The sequence below is a fragment of the Leuresthes tenuis genome, unplaced genomic scaffold (genome assembly GCF_036924035.1).
Source record: "Leuresthes tenuis unplaced genomic scaffold, fLeuTen1.0.hap1 SCAF_14, whole genome shotgun sequence".
NCBI lineage: Eukaryota > Metazoa > Chordata > Actinopteri > Atheriniformes > Atherinopsidae > Leuresthes > Leuresthes tenuis.
In genome coordinates this window covers 24,697,068-24,713,339 of record NW_027325368.1, presented here as the reverse complement: position 1 = coordinate 24,713,339, position 16,272 = coordinate 24,697,068, and the positions used below count along the sequence as shown (strand labels likewise).

The window sequence follows — 16,272 nt, the reverse complement described above, 5'->3', positions numbered from 1 at the left end:
GGCAGTACTAGTAATGGCTTTGACACGTAAGAAAACAAAACCTTTTTATGCAAGTAAAAGTAGATGGGGGAAAAAAAACGGTTGTTACTTTACAGGGGGTTATGTCACGGAAAGAGGCAGTGTTTAGTTTCCAGTCTTTGTGTTTGGGAGAAATAAACTGCTGTCGCCATATAGATACTCAATGTAACCAAGCAATACGGCAGTTATTTCTGCTTGTGTTCATCAAGAACACAAGCAGAATAGAAATATTAGTGAGTACCCATGTTTCAGTGGTTTTACAATGAAATGACTTGACAAAACAAAATAAAATAAAAAAACATACATAATATATATCATATATATATATTATGTATAAATCTCATGAATCCCTTTTTGTGAAATATTCCTGCCACGCAAAATGGACATCAGCACCACAGTAAAAACAAGAACTTTCAAGTGAGTACTTCTGAGCATATATATATATATATATATATATATATATATATATATATATATATATATATATATATATATATATATATATATATATATATATATATATATATATATATATATATATAAATATAAATAAAATGACCTGTCCAGGGTGTATCCCGCCTCTCACCCGATGACTGCTGGGATAAGCTCTAGCCCCCCTGCGACCCGACAGTTGGATTAAGCGGGAATAGAAAAGGGATGGATATATATAAAATGCAGAGTGACAAGTAAAATGAATGAGCTGAAAGAAACTTTAAACCACATAACAGGTCCAAGATACTGACTAATTCTAACAAATCTGCTTGGGAATAAAATGGACTGGAAAAGTAGTAAATATTTACAGAAGCAGCATTTTCATCTTTGTGTTCTTCTTACGCACAATAACAGATCATGTGTAAAAGCATTCTTCATTGCCCACATTTACACAAATCACAAATCAAGTACAGTATAAAACATACACACTTTCCCAAGTGAACAGTCCTTGATCACAGGATTTTTTTTATTTCAGAAAAGCCCAAAATGTTTTCAGTCAAGTCCAAGAATACAGTAAAGTAGCCAGTTTCTTAGAGTTCTTTAAGTTAGTGTTGGCGGGGAGGATGTTATTTCACCATGAAAAAAAATAATCTCACAGTCTTAACATATGAACAACAATCAAAGCAAAGAGATAAAATACAACCAAACACAACCAAACAGTATAGAGCCAATGAAAATGTTTTTCTTCTATTGTTTTTCTGGTTAGAAGAACAGTGAAGCCAAACAGGAGTCAACACCCGGTCTACTGTTGGCCTGGTCATCTTCGAATAGGCGCCTGCAGAGGCCTCTCAGCAGAGACGACCTTTAGTATGGAAGTGGAGAAGCAGGTGGAACATAACCTACTATCGAAACACGAGCTCCACGTCGAGTTGGCTGGCATGATCATAAACAGCAACTGTTGCCGGTTGGTGTCCAAGCCTGATTGTTTCCAGCTCCACATTAAGTTCTACATCTCACATATGAATTGTCATCAGTAGTAGTCCTCAAATCTCACTTCATTCTGACTTTTCTTTTGTCTCAGACCGCTCCACTATGCCTGTACAAACTGCTCTGTCTTCCAGTGAAGCTCTTCTTCTGGTGTGTACCTGATTAGTTTTTTGGGTAGATTTTTTCGTAGAAGAAATTTTGAGCCAGCAGGTAGAGCTCCCCATCCTTTTCTCTGACAGCATGTGCCCGGACAAACTGGAACTGCTCCAGTGTAAACTCGTAGAACTCATTCTCCATCTTCCAGATGGCTGACTGCTGCAGCTTGGCAATGGACTCCTTTGTAGGCGGCTTCTTCTCACTGGTTTTCCTCAGGTGGGATTTCTTGCCTGTAATCAAAGAAGAGAAGATTCACATTTAACTGTGAACATGAACTCACTAATTCAGTCTTTTGTACATGTATCTTTTATCAAAAGGTAGTTGCCTTTTGAGTAAAATCCATTGGCACTTAAACATGCCACTTGTAAACCTCCAATGATATCAGAGCCATGTTTTTATATATGATCTGTTTGCACAACAAGTCACTTACACTTGTAACTGGCACCACAATGGATTGTTTAGTTACTTTTTTGTTCTATATTCTTGATGGTGTCATAGAGTTGGTTATTTCCTGAAAAATCACAAAATATGGTAATGAGTCATACTGCATTACTAATTTAATGTACAATAAATCCCATCTTTGAATCTCAATCTCTTTCAGATTTGTCCTGAATGGTGGGAGGTGCCTGATCACAGCTGGTGAAGATGCAAATTTATCAGAGCAAATTTGGGCAAGAGTGAGGACAATTGGGAGGAGACAGGAGGTAAGGTGACAAGGATTGAACTAAATGAGCCTTAAAGGTAATTGAGACAAAGAATACATTTACTTTTAATTTTTTTGGTGTAATGTAAATATGGCTACAGTCAGACTGAATTCTTCTGCGTTCTCCATTTTTTGTTTCTGGCTGCAATTATTGCAACTAACTACACTGTCAAGGGGCACGAATATGTATCGATCACAGTTCAATTTTCAGAGGAGCAGTTTAAACTGGTAACACGCAACCTCAGTGCATACACATGCATGTATTTAAATACATCCCATAGTTCAAAATTGGACTCTGTGTCCAATTTGAATAAAAAAACATTAAGCAAAACATTTCAAACAAATGTAAATGCCATTATATGATAAAAAAAAATAAATAAAAAAAACACACAATGTATCAAATTTTGAACCTGCAAATTATGTAATATATGCTCATAACGAATTTGATGTCAACAGCGTGTTTCAAATAATTTAATTCTGTTTGTTTTAGTCTCTGTGAGAAACAGTACAACATCAAAGGATTTATTAAACAGTTTCTGTCGCTTCATAGTCACCTGTTTTGTACAGCTCAGTGGCTCCTTTGAAGAAGCGTGGCAGCGCTGCCTCCAGCATCATGACAAAGTCTTCCAGCTCCTCTGTCACTCCGACCAACAAGTACTCATTCACTAGGTTGTATTTCGCTTGCTCCAGGGCCCACTGGCTGCCCACATTCCTGCACACAGATCATGTTGTTTTTTTCAATAATGTGGACCTTTTGCTCTATTGATGCTCTGTAGGATAGATGGATAGGGTTAAATGGTTGAGCTAATGTGACAGAGGAGTGTATGAACAGAACCAGGAAGAAAGATGACTTGAGATGGTAGTTGTGAATCTAAAAGGGACAAAGCAGTGAGTACTGGAGAGAAAAACAAAGTGGGTGCTGTCAGTGTGAAACACCAAGAGGGGAATTAGAAAGTTTAAACCTGGCAACACTATGTTATGCAAAGCAGTCTAGGACTGGGAAAACTTTTGTTTCATCTGGGCTTTCTACACTCTTGTGGAGGGAAGACGGTTATAAGGTGGTAGGCAGAATCAAGACAGGATAAAGATGGTGAGAGACATGAGTGAGGGCAGAGATGGATACATAATGTAGAGAGAACATATCACAGCTGAAAGAGTTATCAGGGACCTTGAGAAGAAAGTGTGGCAGAGGTGACAGAAAAGAGGCTTAATGTGGTGCAATGTGACAGGAAATTGATACAGCTTGATACAGACAGCCTGAACTATTTGAACCAACTGAGAGGAGGAAAAGGTTGGAATAAATACCACAAAATATCTTCTTACCCAGTCTGAGGTACTAAACCTCGAGCCCAGTCATGAATACTCAAAAGAAAAATTCTGCTGTCCTTAAATGTGGGACTGTCCTGAAAGACCATGCTCGTCGGAAAACTGCTGGTGTTGCTGCACTTAAAGCTGTAGAACCACAATTAATGAATTTGCAGCTCTGAAAAAAACATTATCATGCTGGAGATGGTATTTCACCTCTCCAAATTCAACTAAAAGACCAAGAGCAGCTGGACTGTGTGCTCAGCTTAGTATATTATAATCATCTTATTCTTGCAGTTGAGGAATTGCAGACACAAACCAATTTAATTGGTTTGCTTCTAACTCTCTGATGCAAATATACTAAATATAAACATCTACAGCCTTACTCATGTAAGCAAACCAGTATGTGTCAAAAATAATGCCAGCGATGATGTCTGCTGGCAAGTGTTCCGGACGGACCCTGGATTGATATAAAATAGAGTAGAATAGGATAGAAAATACTTTATTCATCCCCCATGGGAGAAATTCAAATTGTCATGTTGCTCAATTAAAATATTTACAATGATTGTAAATTAGAACAAAAATAAAATAAGTGTGAGAAGAACAAGTCAGCAGTTACTGTTAAAAGCCTTATGGCTGTGGGGACAAATAAAAATCTTCTTAAATGTAAAAAAATGTACTACCCTTGAAGTAACACAAGAGAATTTGGGATTTTTTTTTTGCTCTTTGGCTCTCCCCACAGTTCTGATACTGCCATGGATACTGCCATGAAACAAATCTCTGTGTGAGCCGTGCAAATCTACCACCATACACATGAATTTGTTGCCATGTTGAAGAGGTCATAAAGACACCGTAGGAAGGCCATAAAAATGTCAAGCGACTGTAAAGCATTGGGTGTAGGACTGGGTACCAAAGTTGTAAAGTGCGGTATCTCTATTTCAACAGGAATACTGGACTTGGAGTCAAAACAAAGAACAACATTCAGTCATAACATTATGATCAACCACCTATCATTCAGTATGTCCTCACCCTGCAATCAAAAGAGATCTCACCAGTCAGGGCATTGACAAAAAACATCTGAGTGTGTTCTGGAGTATCATAAAATCTGTCCTTTGGGCGGCGGGGTCGTTGAGGAGTGGGTTTGTTTTCCACATACGCCATCAGATCAAATCACACTGGTATTGGAGAAGTTTTGATGCTGTGGCAAATGGCAGGTGTTTGAATACTTACCAACATTCAGAGTAGTGACCACAGAAAAACGGAATCTGAAGCCAGAGCTTTTCAGGAGCACAGTCTGAGCCACCAGCTGATACACATTCATCAAATGTCTGAAACATAAAACATGACTTACATGGTAAAAATGGAACCACGATGAAAGTCATGTCCTCTTTATGAACTCTAAAGCTGGTTTTACATGTTGGTTCACACTGGACTTTAAGATTTCTTAAATTACTTATTTATCAGTGAGGTGAGACAAAATCCTTGTGTGCAACAAAAGGAATTCTAGCTAAAACTGGTGCAAGATACACAACAATTGAACAATTGGATACATTATTGCACAAAATGATGGCCAGCATAAACACAAAAACTGCTTCAATATCAACATGGGCACCTCACTGATCATTTGATAAACAGCCGAAAAATTTTAGAAATTACCTTTAGAATAAACACAATATTTATTCTTTTTTACCTTTTTATCTCCCTGTTTCCTGCGTCTCAAGCCAGGCCTGTAGTCATCCCCAAAACGCAGGAAGTAATAATAGGACACCAGCCTTTCAATGGGGTCCCTAATCACATTTATGTAGATGGGTTTCCTTTTCACCCCAAACCTGATGAAAATTATTCATGTCATAAAGCTCAGTCACTTTCTTATGTTTTCACATTTTAAAGTTAGGTACCTTAAATGACCACAAGGTGGAGTCAACTGATCAAAACCACAACAAGGTGAATCAGCTGGTATAGACAGTGATGCCATCATAAAAATGCTCAATTAACATCTCCTTACTTGGTGAAATCCAGGAAGGAGACGTGTCCATGGTAGAAAGCTGGCTTCATTTCCCTCCAGTCTGTCACATTCTTTACAAACCGTACCTGAACAAACCAAAATCCTCATGATTACAATAGCTGAAATGCTCTGCATAGAACACATTGCTCATCTGGCTAAAGTAAAGTTGGACCACCAAGAGAACAGGTTTGTGCATTACAAGTGAAAGGTGGAACGGTGGTGTCAGCTGTGGCTCTGACCTGGTCCTGTATGGACATAACTGGGTTGTTCTTGGTGGTGTTTATGTGCAGAACATGGTAGTGGTTCTTCCCGCACAAGTCGTAGGCAATGTTGGTGAAGGAGGTGCTGGCTGTCTTGGGCACGCGGTTGTACATGATGACCACCTCATCCTCTCTGTCTGACAGTGCAGCCACAGAGTTCCGCTCCTGCAGGCCATCCCATGTGTGTCGCTGCTCGATCTCTCGGACCTCATGTCTGGCAATGGCTCGCTCTGTGGGGGTGACAGGAAACCAGATGAGCGCAAGTTCAGGACGTACTGATATAAAGTTGTTTATCTTAATCAAAAGGAGAGTATGTGCAAGTGACCTATGGATGGAAAAGAATATAGAAAATTCTGACTTTAGTTGTCCAAGCAAATACATCACTGGTCTTAATTCCCTCTTCTTATAGCTCAGCACTCAGCTTTAACACAACATAGGAACAAAAAAAAAAAGATTAGGCTTAGATTTAAATCTGATCCACTTATCATCCCATCCTTGTCAGAGGCAAATGCTCTGTGACTAACTTTATTAAACATGGATTTTCATTTCATTTGACCATCGTCTCTGTCTGTAGGTAAAAAGAAAGCAAACATTCTTTTCCTGCTTCGCAACAAGGATCAAGTCAAACAGGAATATTAGTTAATCATTTTGTGAGCAGCCCGTTTCATGCTACAGTACCATTTCAGTTATCAGTTATAGAGATAAGTGTCTGTGAGCCCTGCTGGAGATAATTTGAATGTACTTTAAAATGGCCTGATTCAGACATTGTGAAATAATTCATCCAACTGTGCTTTTTCTTCTTTCTATGACAAATAGAGAAGGGCAAAGCTGAAGTGCAAAAAGTGACAGGCAAAGGGCTGACAGATAGCTGGTAAGGTGGAGCCATTTAACAGCTAACGGAACGTTAACAAGACATCAATGCCCTTTAAATGAGGAAGGTGGAGGTTTTAGGGGGCTGTTGCCACTGAAACACTGAGACCAAAGAAAAGCCAGACTTCAATCTCTGAGTAGCAACACAAAGGTCTGGCCCCTGATGCCCTCCGCCCTTCCTTTTTCTGAATTTGCCTCAGATTGACAGTGCAGGAAGGATGTAGAGAGAAGATGGTCGTTTGTGTGTGCCTGTAAAGAGGGGAGGCAACAACACTGGAGCACCTAATACCCGTGGGAGCTCTCAGCAGAGCCAGAGGGCTTCTGGAGTCCCACCACTCAAAGCCGTGCCTGGCAACTGGGACACAGTTGTAGCCTGGGACGACCTGCCTCAACAGGCTGGCATCTGGCACCAAAGGTCAACTAAGATGTCATTTGTGATTCCACCTCTCTTTCTTTCATCTAGGTGAACTTCAACACATGCACACATACTCTCACTGCCTCCTCTCTTACACCCACTTGCGCATCTGTTAATGCTCCACTCATCAAAGCTGGATCGGATTACGAACTGAGACGTGCCGCTTCCGTACTCTTGCATCTGGTGCTCTGATCGGATGGAGACGTGCCAGGTGGCTGTAATGGGCAAAAGCTGTCAACATGCAGAACAGCTGAAATGGAGACATTCATTCATGTGTCAACTGGAAGGACCCTAAGCCAACAAAAACAGCAGTAACAGTTGCTATGTTGGAACTTTATCGCCTGAGTTCGAATGACGTCTTAGGGTTACTTTTATGGTCAAATACAGAGAAGGGATATGGGGAGTTGCAAAAATAGATCTGCAGTCCAACCTCTGACAATAGACGTCATAAATATTAGACGCCTTCAGTCTGATACAAAGTAGCAGGTGTCTGAAGAACTCATTCTACTTTAAACTGTTGAAGTCCCTGAAATCACAAGTTATAAGTATGAACAATCAAATCACGAACGTAGAAATTATTCTCAACAGTTTGTTTATTTCATTCATACATTTTTAAATTTCTGCAACTCTTTCTGGCTCCATTTGTAAGGGGGTAAACTTTAAAACAACTCTGACCAGTATCTCTAAATGGCCCATCTGACCAAGTGTATTATGAAAGTGACCTCTCCTTATTTGGTGCCACTTTTACCACATAAGGTCAAGTTCCACCTCTCATAATTTTCATCCTCAGGCAGCTGGCAGCTATTTCTAAACACCCTGTACATTAGTGTTTTCACTGATTATTAGTTTTGGCACATATCAGATCTGATACAGTCTACTTTCTTTTTTTTTCATTTTCTTCAGTATTTATTTTCTTTTAATCTGACTGCTTAGATAAACCATCTTTAGTCACCACAATACGGTCTTGAGTAATGGGACTACCACAGCATGTGGTGTTCCTCAAGCCATTTCTGAGCCGTTTCTGTTCCCGCTGCCACCAGGTAGTGATGTTGCCATGACGTCTTGTACTTGTTGTTCAACAATATTTAACTGTGTGACACATATCAAAACAACATCTACACAAATGTCAAAACCCAAGACACGGCATTGTAACCAGATGATTTGTGCTCCTTGGATTCCAACCGCCTTTGGTAAACATTATTGGGTGGTAAAGCTGCAGTCTGTTTGTGACAAGCTGGTGAACACAGTGGTGCCTTTTAACAGCTAATGCAGCTGTTAAGTATTAGCATACTGTGAAGTATTCCATAGCCCCTTACCCCAGTCTTATCAATGTCTATGTGTCTAAATCTAACCCTTATCCTGACAGAAACATGAATCTGATTCTAAATTTTCTCCTAAATGACTGAAGAGCCACACATTTGAAAACCAACTCACAAATGCCTCCAACTGTACATACTCCAAAGTTTCATCCTTTCGTAAAAATCAGCAGTGTGAATGCATAGCAATAAAGCCAAACTCCAAATAGAGCAGCTCAAACTCAAGTATTTTTGTTTCTTTTGTCAACCAACACTAAACACGTGAAGAAAATTGTGTCAACAGGCGTCAACTTAAAACATTTCTAGACTGTCGCTCTGCTTTAATAAAATCCTGATTTTATTGCCATAAGGCGCACTTAAAAACCTTCAATTTTCTCAAAAATCGGCACGATTAGACGACTCGTCATGATTATGTCGACTATTAAAATCCTCTACGACTAATTCAAAAGTCGACGCGTTGTTTTTTGTTTGTTTTTTTCTTTTTCAAACTTTGTTTTTCTCTCAAAGCTGCTGCGGCACCTTCCACTACTGCATCTGCGTTTCTGTCCTTGACACACATGCGCAGTAGTGGTAACCGGGGTCAGCCGTGATCAGCCGTCACAGAAAGTTAAACCGGACGGGCTCTGGTATCATGGCTACCCAGCAACGGAGCTCAAAAAGTGTGGGAGCATTTTAAGAAAACTAAAGACAAATGAGTGCAATGCAATGCAATGCAATATCTGCAAGGCAGAATTTGCCTTCCACTGCAGCACAACGACGATGCACGAGCACCTGAAAAGGAAGCATGATGTTGTGGCTGATTGTGAAGAGACACGGTCATCTTGGTAAACTAACTGGCTAGTTAGTTGCTAAAATTACCGTAAACAGAGAATTAAGTTACTACTTACTCATAGCTGTAAACGTTAACATTAGTGATGACAATTTGATTAATTAGCCTAGCCTTAGCACACATATTCCATGTGTATTCTGTAACGTTATAACAGTGGATGTGTTTGAATAGGAATGCTAATGTTTTCTAACGTTCCGTTTCAGTGCTAATAAAGTATGTTCATCTTAAATGGACAGCTTTGTTACAAAGCTATCTACATGCACACCTCAGCAAGCAAATGTCCTGACTGAGTCCATACTGAACATGTTGGTGTTATATTTGAGTCAGTGAGACCAAAACTTTTCGTGAATAATTCCTTAGTTTCAGGTGCCTACCTCATTTGATTTAAATGCAGCTATGTTTGTTGCCAGAGACAAATGAAGGAAAGAAAAACTCAAGTACTTATTTTTGTGTGTTTGCTACACACTTAAATAATTGTTTGTTGCAACAAGCTGCATATTTCATGAAAGGGTTAATGAACTATGATATTGTCTTTTTTGTAGTCAGCATATACCTAAAACACTCCAAGCTGAAAGATAATGATGGTTATATAAGAGCAGCCTGGTACGATAAGCGGTATGTTTTACATTCAATTTACGTATGATCCGATAAGTCGACTAATCGAGGAAAAAATAAAAAATAAATAAATAAATCGGTGATTAGTCGACTACTAAAATAATCATTTGTGGCAGCCCTACTGCACTGCTTGATGGATTGAGCATTACGACCACCATAGTCACGAGCCTCGTGGAGTAATACGATCTGTGCTTCAACATTAAGGTGTGTGCATTAATTCATTCATTTTCTATACCCGCTGCCCCAAAAATGGCTCCTGTAAAGAAACATTCTTACGAAGCAGATTTCAAACTCAAGGCTATCAGTCATGCAGTACAACAAGTGAGTTGAATAAAGTTTGACTTATCTGATTTTTGTTTCATTTAATGCGCCTTATTACCCGGTGCGCTTTATGTATGAAAGTAGACCCGTTAGCAGTCAATCATTGATATTGCGCCTTATAACCTGAAAAATACGGTAGTTACATGGGCTAGGGAGGCCAGGGAGAAAATAAGTTCTCATCAACTAGACACAGGTTAAAATTTGAATGTTTTTTTTGATCTTCTGATTTTTTTTTATTCAGATATGACTAAAACATGTCAGAAACCTTAAACAGATTCTATGGAATGCTATGGAATAAAAACTATTTTATTAAATGTTTGGAACTGCTGCAGCTTCCAAGGAAGTATTGGAGGTCATTTTTATTTTTTCTTTTTTTTAATGAATGTTGGGAGAGTGAGAAAACATCCATGGCTACTGTATCCATAACTACAATATCATGACTATATGAAAAGGCCCTGAAAACTCTTGTTACAAACATGGTATTTTATGGTATCCAACAACCAACAAGGAGACAAATTGAGCACTGAAAGGGCTTCTTAGGCTCTGCAGCAGACATCCTTTTCACTACAAGACGAAACACTTTTGGCACAAACCTCCATATCAAAGGGCTCCACACACACATGTACACACATAAACTTAAGCTTCAGGCTCCCTTCTGAGGTAATTTAATTAGAACAAAAGCATGAATTACAATGGCCACGCAGCAAGACCCTTTTCATTTCAGGTTTCCCTCGTTTTCCTCCTCTCAAGTCGTCTCTGCGCATTAAAAGCTAATTCTAAACCGTGAAGCCAACACGGTTTTTAAAAAGTGCGACAACTACAAGCTTATAACTCCTGGTTCCATTCAAAGTGAGAGTCAGGAGGGAGCTGGAGCGTGGCTGGTTGAACATATTTACTGAAGCAATTTCACGCTGATTAGCCATGAGCATTTGAAATCATCATTCATATTCGCAGCTAGATCTCCAAAATGTGACAGGCCGTCATGTATTATTGCCATCACGTCAGATATGATGGGATAATAAAGGTGGGGGGAGAGAAGATGATTCTTTCTCCAAGCAGCCAATAAATCCATCATTGCTCTGATCCACCAGTCCAGGCTTTGGCTCTCTCTGTTTCCCCCATGAGGGTTAGCCCCATGAGCTGATGCCTTGAGCTAGGTGGGTAATAGAGATTGGCTATCAGCCGCAGACTGAGGTGTATGGCTTATATCATTCTGCTTGGATGCTGCTGGATTGCAAAATCAATGAATGATGACAGGAAAGAGATCGAGCTCAATGCTGTATAAAAATCGAGTTTGTCTGTTGCTGCAGGTTTCTCCCTGCTCCTTTATTTGGACTTGGATGCACGCAGCTGTTTTGCAGTGCCAGGTTTCCAGGGGGACAGTTATGTCACCACTGCAGCACTCACACACATTTGGATAAACTGCACTCTCGAAATTCTAATTATTTTAATTCAGCCTTTGGATGAATTCAGTAGAGAGTGTATTAGCAGAAGCTAAAAGTCATGCTGACGTGAAGATTCAGCTCTGGCTAAATGGAGCAGAGCTAGTTATTTAAGAGACACAAAGAATATGAAACATGCAGTGAGAAGAATCTGTTGTGCACCCTTTCAACACTGCTGGCTCATACAGAGAGCTGAAACTGGAAACAAATAAGAGCAGCGATCTTATTAAGTGCTTGGGAAGGATTCAGTTTTTAGAGCTGTCCTATCAACTTTTTATCAACGTTTTGATGAGCATGCAGTATTTTAAGTATACAAGTGGCAAAGCCAAAATGAGGATAATTGCCAACATTAAGGCATTCCCCCCCCCCCAGTGGCTTTGACACACAAGCTCGAGTCTGATGCTCAAAGAAAGGTCTCATTCACTGATGACTCCACAGTACAGCTGGGAGGGACAGGGCTCGTAGGAGTGGAAAAGAGGGAGAAAAGGACCAGACAGGTCTATTGTATTCTATTTGAGCACATGAGGAACCAAGGGGAACAGGTGAAAACACTTTGGGAATCAGGGACGACAATCAGACGCTTGACACAGGAGGAAGGGCAAGGTACCTGAAACGAGAGGGAAGTTAGTGTTTCAAAATAAAACAGGAAATGATGCGACAAGACATGAATCAAAACCTAAATCGTGACAATTTAGAGGCTGCATCGTCTTTGCCCCGTTCACTCCGTTATATTGATCGCGAGTTATCTAAATAGTTTCCGAAGAACGCTGACTTTTGCCAAACTGTTCTCGGTGAATAGATGAACGTATTTCATATCAGAAATAAGGTCTAGGTTTAAAAAGTACCGGAGTTCCCCTTTAAGTACCTTAAGTACTTGACACAACCCCATATAATATATATATTAGTATCTCTTTATTGATAATATAACAGCTCCTGTCTCGGCTCTGTCTTTAGACCTCTCTTATTAACAACTGGTTGTAGCAGAGTGAGTGACTCTATTCCACTACCATGCAAACATTAATCTGGAGACAAATTATACCCAAAAACCCTAGAAGTTACAAAGCTCTGACTACCATACACCAAACTGAAGTTTTATTCTCAAATACTTGCTGTTCACTCACAGACAGATGAAACAGATTCCTCTTGAAGGTAGAATCCCATCACAAGTTGAAATGGCCCAGGTTTGGAAAACACCACACAACAGATAAAAATTATGTCGTAATTCCTCCATCACATATAGCTCCATAAACCCGCAGTTTATCCATCGGCCCACTTGTCTGTGCTTTGTAAGGCAAACATTAAGTTAAGCTGCTTACATTGGTAGTGTTTTACAGATGATTACAGTATTTTTCTAAATGGGTAGCTCTGGTATGATGAATTGATGCAGAATTCAATAAGATATGAGAAATCAGATATTTCATTTTACAACTAGGAAAGAACAAAAGAACACCAACAAGAAGTCAGAATATAGTATGTAGGATAAAGTAATAGTATTTTAAGTTGAGTGAACAGTGCCATTTGTGATGACAAAAAGTCCTGTTGATAGCAAAGCAAAAAGTAAGTCTCAAGAATTTCCACTTCCCATTTTCAAGATACAGTGAATGCAGCAAGATTTGAAATTAAAGTTTGTTGGAGACAAAAATGGGAAGGCTGGATAATTCTAGTCTAAGCTGGGAGTGTGACATAACAATAACCTGCAAATCTGGACGGATAACAGATAACAATTAGATATTGTTATTGTGGCCCCAAACATGCCTGAGATTTTGAGTTTGTAATCACTTCAGACAAAGTCACTTCCCAAATATATGATGTCAAGTGCAGAAAAAAATATGTTTTTCACATGTCCTCTATACAAGTGCGATACAATGAAGTAAGATAAAATATTAGTACAACAGTTCTTTCAGCTAGATTGTAACACGGATATCTTTTAAAAGAACAGGAACAGGAGGATTAGCTACTGGCATTATGAACTAAGTTGATACGAATACTTAAATTTTCAATGGGCTCGGACAAACAGTAAAACACACAGAAACATACACTGTTTACTGTAGGTTGTTGGGAGTTCCTATTTGGTCCCCTTAACTGGTTTTAAAATGATGCAGAATCAAACTCACATTTCAATAAAAATTCCAAGGAGGGTCCACTATTGTTCCATATCACCCAGAGAGGTGATGTCTTAAAAATAAAATGTCTGGCTACATTTCAGATCTTGATAAAGAACTAGTATCTCACAACACGTCTGAATCTTTAATTCAAATTTAGTTATTTGTTTTATAAAATTGATAAAATGTGTTTCTGGAAGATGTGTTTCTGCAACACTGGAATGCAGTACTGGGGCTCCACAGGGTACTGTTTAGGCTCCTTTTCTTTTCCCCCTGTACACATCAAACTTCAGGTACAACTCGGAGTCCTGCCACATACAGAAGTATTCTGATGATACGGCTGTTGTGGTATGTGTGTGCGTTGGACAGGAGGAGTACAGGGAACTTGTGGAGTCCCTCAATGGCTGGACCAAAAAGAACTGTTTGCTCCTGAATACTACCAAGACCAAAGAGCTGGTGGTGGACTTCAGGAGATCTAAAACTCCATGCCAGTCAGTCTGCTTTGATGGAGGGGAGACTGTTTAGACCTGCAAATACCTGCAGTGTACAGGAAGGGCCAGATCCTTCAATGTCAGTAGTGTCATGGTGTGAATGTTTTATCACACCGTCATTGAGAGTGCACTGTTCTATGCTGTTGTCTTCTGGAGGAGCTGCACTACAGACAAAAACTGTAGGTGCCTGGACAACCTGATGAAAAAGGCTGATTATGTAGTAGGCAGAAGGCTAGACCCTCTCAGTGCTGTGGTGGAGCAATGGATAAGGAGGAAATGATATTCTGTTTTGGAGAACAATAAACATCCTCTCCACAGCATCCTGGCAGGACAGAGGAGCAGCTTCAGAGAGAAGCTCATATCACTACGCTGCAGGACTGAGAGGTTCAGGGGGTCCTTTGACCCCACAGCCATAAGGCTTTTTAACGGTGACTGCTGACTGATGTTTTCTCAAATTTATTTATAATTATTATTATTGCTGTTATTGTTCTAATATACAATCATTGTAAATATACTTTTTTTTTTAAAGAAAAAAATTTGAGCTACTTGACTAATTTTGAATCCCCCCTCGCCCCCACTGGAAGATGAATAAAGTATTTTTCTATTGTATTCTATTCTATTTCCTGTAAGAGAATGGCTGTTATGTGAGGCTCCATAAATGCCCAAATACTTTTTCATTGCTATGATTTTCACAGTAGTTCTGCTTTAATAAGAAGACAGAAAGAATAGCAACAAAGGTGTGGACAACACAGAGGGGAGGGTTGCAAAGCTGTTAAGGTCAGGAGTCAGATTTCCATCCACATTGCCAAGGACTCTAGAGATATACTGCTGCTGCTGCTGAGCTCAGGACTTTAATTCAGCACAAACTATTCACATAAAGGCCACATATCCTGTAAAGCCTGCAAATGTCATTTTGAATCCCTGACAAAAGCAGTACTCTGAAAACAAATGTGTCTCTGTCAGAGAAAGCTGAACAAAGCATTCCTAAGATATGGAGACGACACAAAACACATCCTTGTCAGTGTCGACAGTTAACACAGTGCCAACAGTTTTAAGTGGTGAAGTGCTTTGGGCTATCTGTCTTGAGACCACAATTACACCACTGAATACCATTGAGGGGTAAGATGTTACGACTAGAACACTCAGGAATGACCTTTTTTGGACAAAGTTCTTGAAAAGTGCTGCAGTCAGATCAAGTTTTTTTTTATTTTCAAAACCCTTTGTAGAACTACAGATGAAAAATGAGCTAGTGGACAAAATGGTACACTAAACAGGGTCCACCCACACCCAGCCACGACCCATTTATAACTCAAAGTTTAAATGCAATCTGTATCTCCACACTAATAATAACAATCTTGGATAGATGGAGATGATAATATGTCTAGGGAGCAATCGAAACCAAGCATCGTGTTGTCTGACAGGTGAGCCAATAATGTCTAGTGAAACGTAAAGCGTAGAGGAGCCCATGTTCAGCCTGCTTCATCAGAAACAGCCGATCAGATGAGATTATGGAGCAATTTACACAGAAATCAGATCCGATCATTCTTCTGCCTTGTTAAGTCAAGAATTGCTCACATTTTCAGCTGCAGAGGCACCTCCAAGGAAGACAAGGATGCCCAGAAAACTTCTTGAGAGTAAAGCTACCTATGGCGTAACCACGCATTCTTTGGGGGGGTCGTGTCCCCCCCAATATTGAGAAAATACCAACCTGTTCCCCCCAATATACAGAAGAAAATATGTAAAATGCATGTTCTCCTTTTATGAACCCTGTCAAGGGATCGGTCTCTTGTTATGTCTTATTTATTTTCAATTTATTTCCGTGTGTTACCGGGGACGTAACGGCTGCGCCGCGGTCGCCGTTGTTGATCGCTAACACTCTAGTCAATGAGAGTGACCCACCGGGCGCGCCGCTGTCTCAGCAGCGGCTCTCGTTATCTTTACGTTGGACTTCTACTTTTGACGGAGCAGCTGCTCAACCGCGCCAAGCTCAACAGGAGCAGATTGT

General features: G+C 39.8%; 2 protein-coding genes across 2 annotated transcripts in view; one reads left to right on the top strand and one right to left on the bottom strand.

Annotated features, from left to right (window-relative positions):
- The window catches only part of selenof (selenoprotein F), a 131,084-nt gene that overhangs the window by 83,765 nt on the left and 31,047 nt on the right, over nucleotides 1-16,272 (top strand). The window lies entirely within an intron of this gene.
- Nucleotides 940-16,272, bottom strand: part of hs2st1a (heparan sulfate 2-O-sulfotransferase 1a) — a 39,344-nt gene continuing 24,011 nt past the window's right edge. Inside the window, exons 2-7 of the mRNA XM_072364122.1 lie at nucleotides 5,846-6,096; nucleotides 5,607-5,692; nucleotides 5,292-5,430; nucleotides 4,832-4,929; nucleotides 2,851-3,008; nucleotides 940-1,823 (exon numbers count right to left, since the gene is read on the bottom strand). Of these exons, the coding sequence (XP_072220223.1) occupies nucleotides 1,600-1,823; nucleotides 2,851-3,008; nucleotides 4,832-4,929; nucleotides 5,292-5,430; nucleotides 5,607-5,692; nucleotides 5,846-6,096 (956 nt within the window). The 3' untranslated portion in view covers nucleotides 940-1,599. The remainder of the gene's footprint in view (nucleotides 1,824-2,850; nucleotides 3,009-4,831; nucleotides 4,930-5,291; nucleotides 5,431-5,606; nucleotides 5,693-5,845; nucleotides 6,097-16,272) is intronic.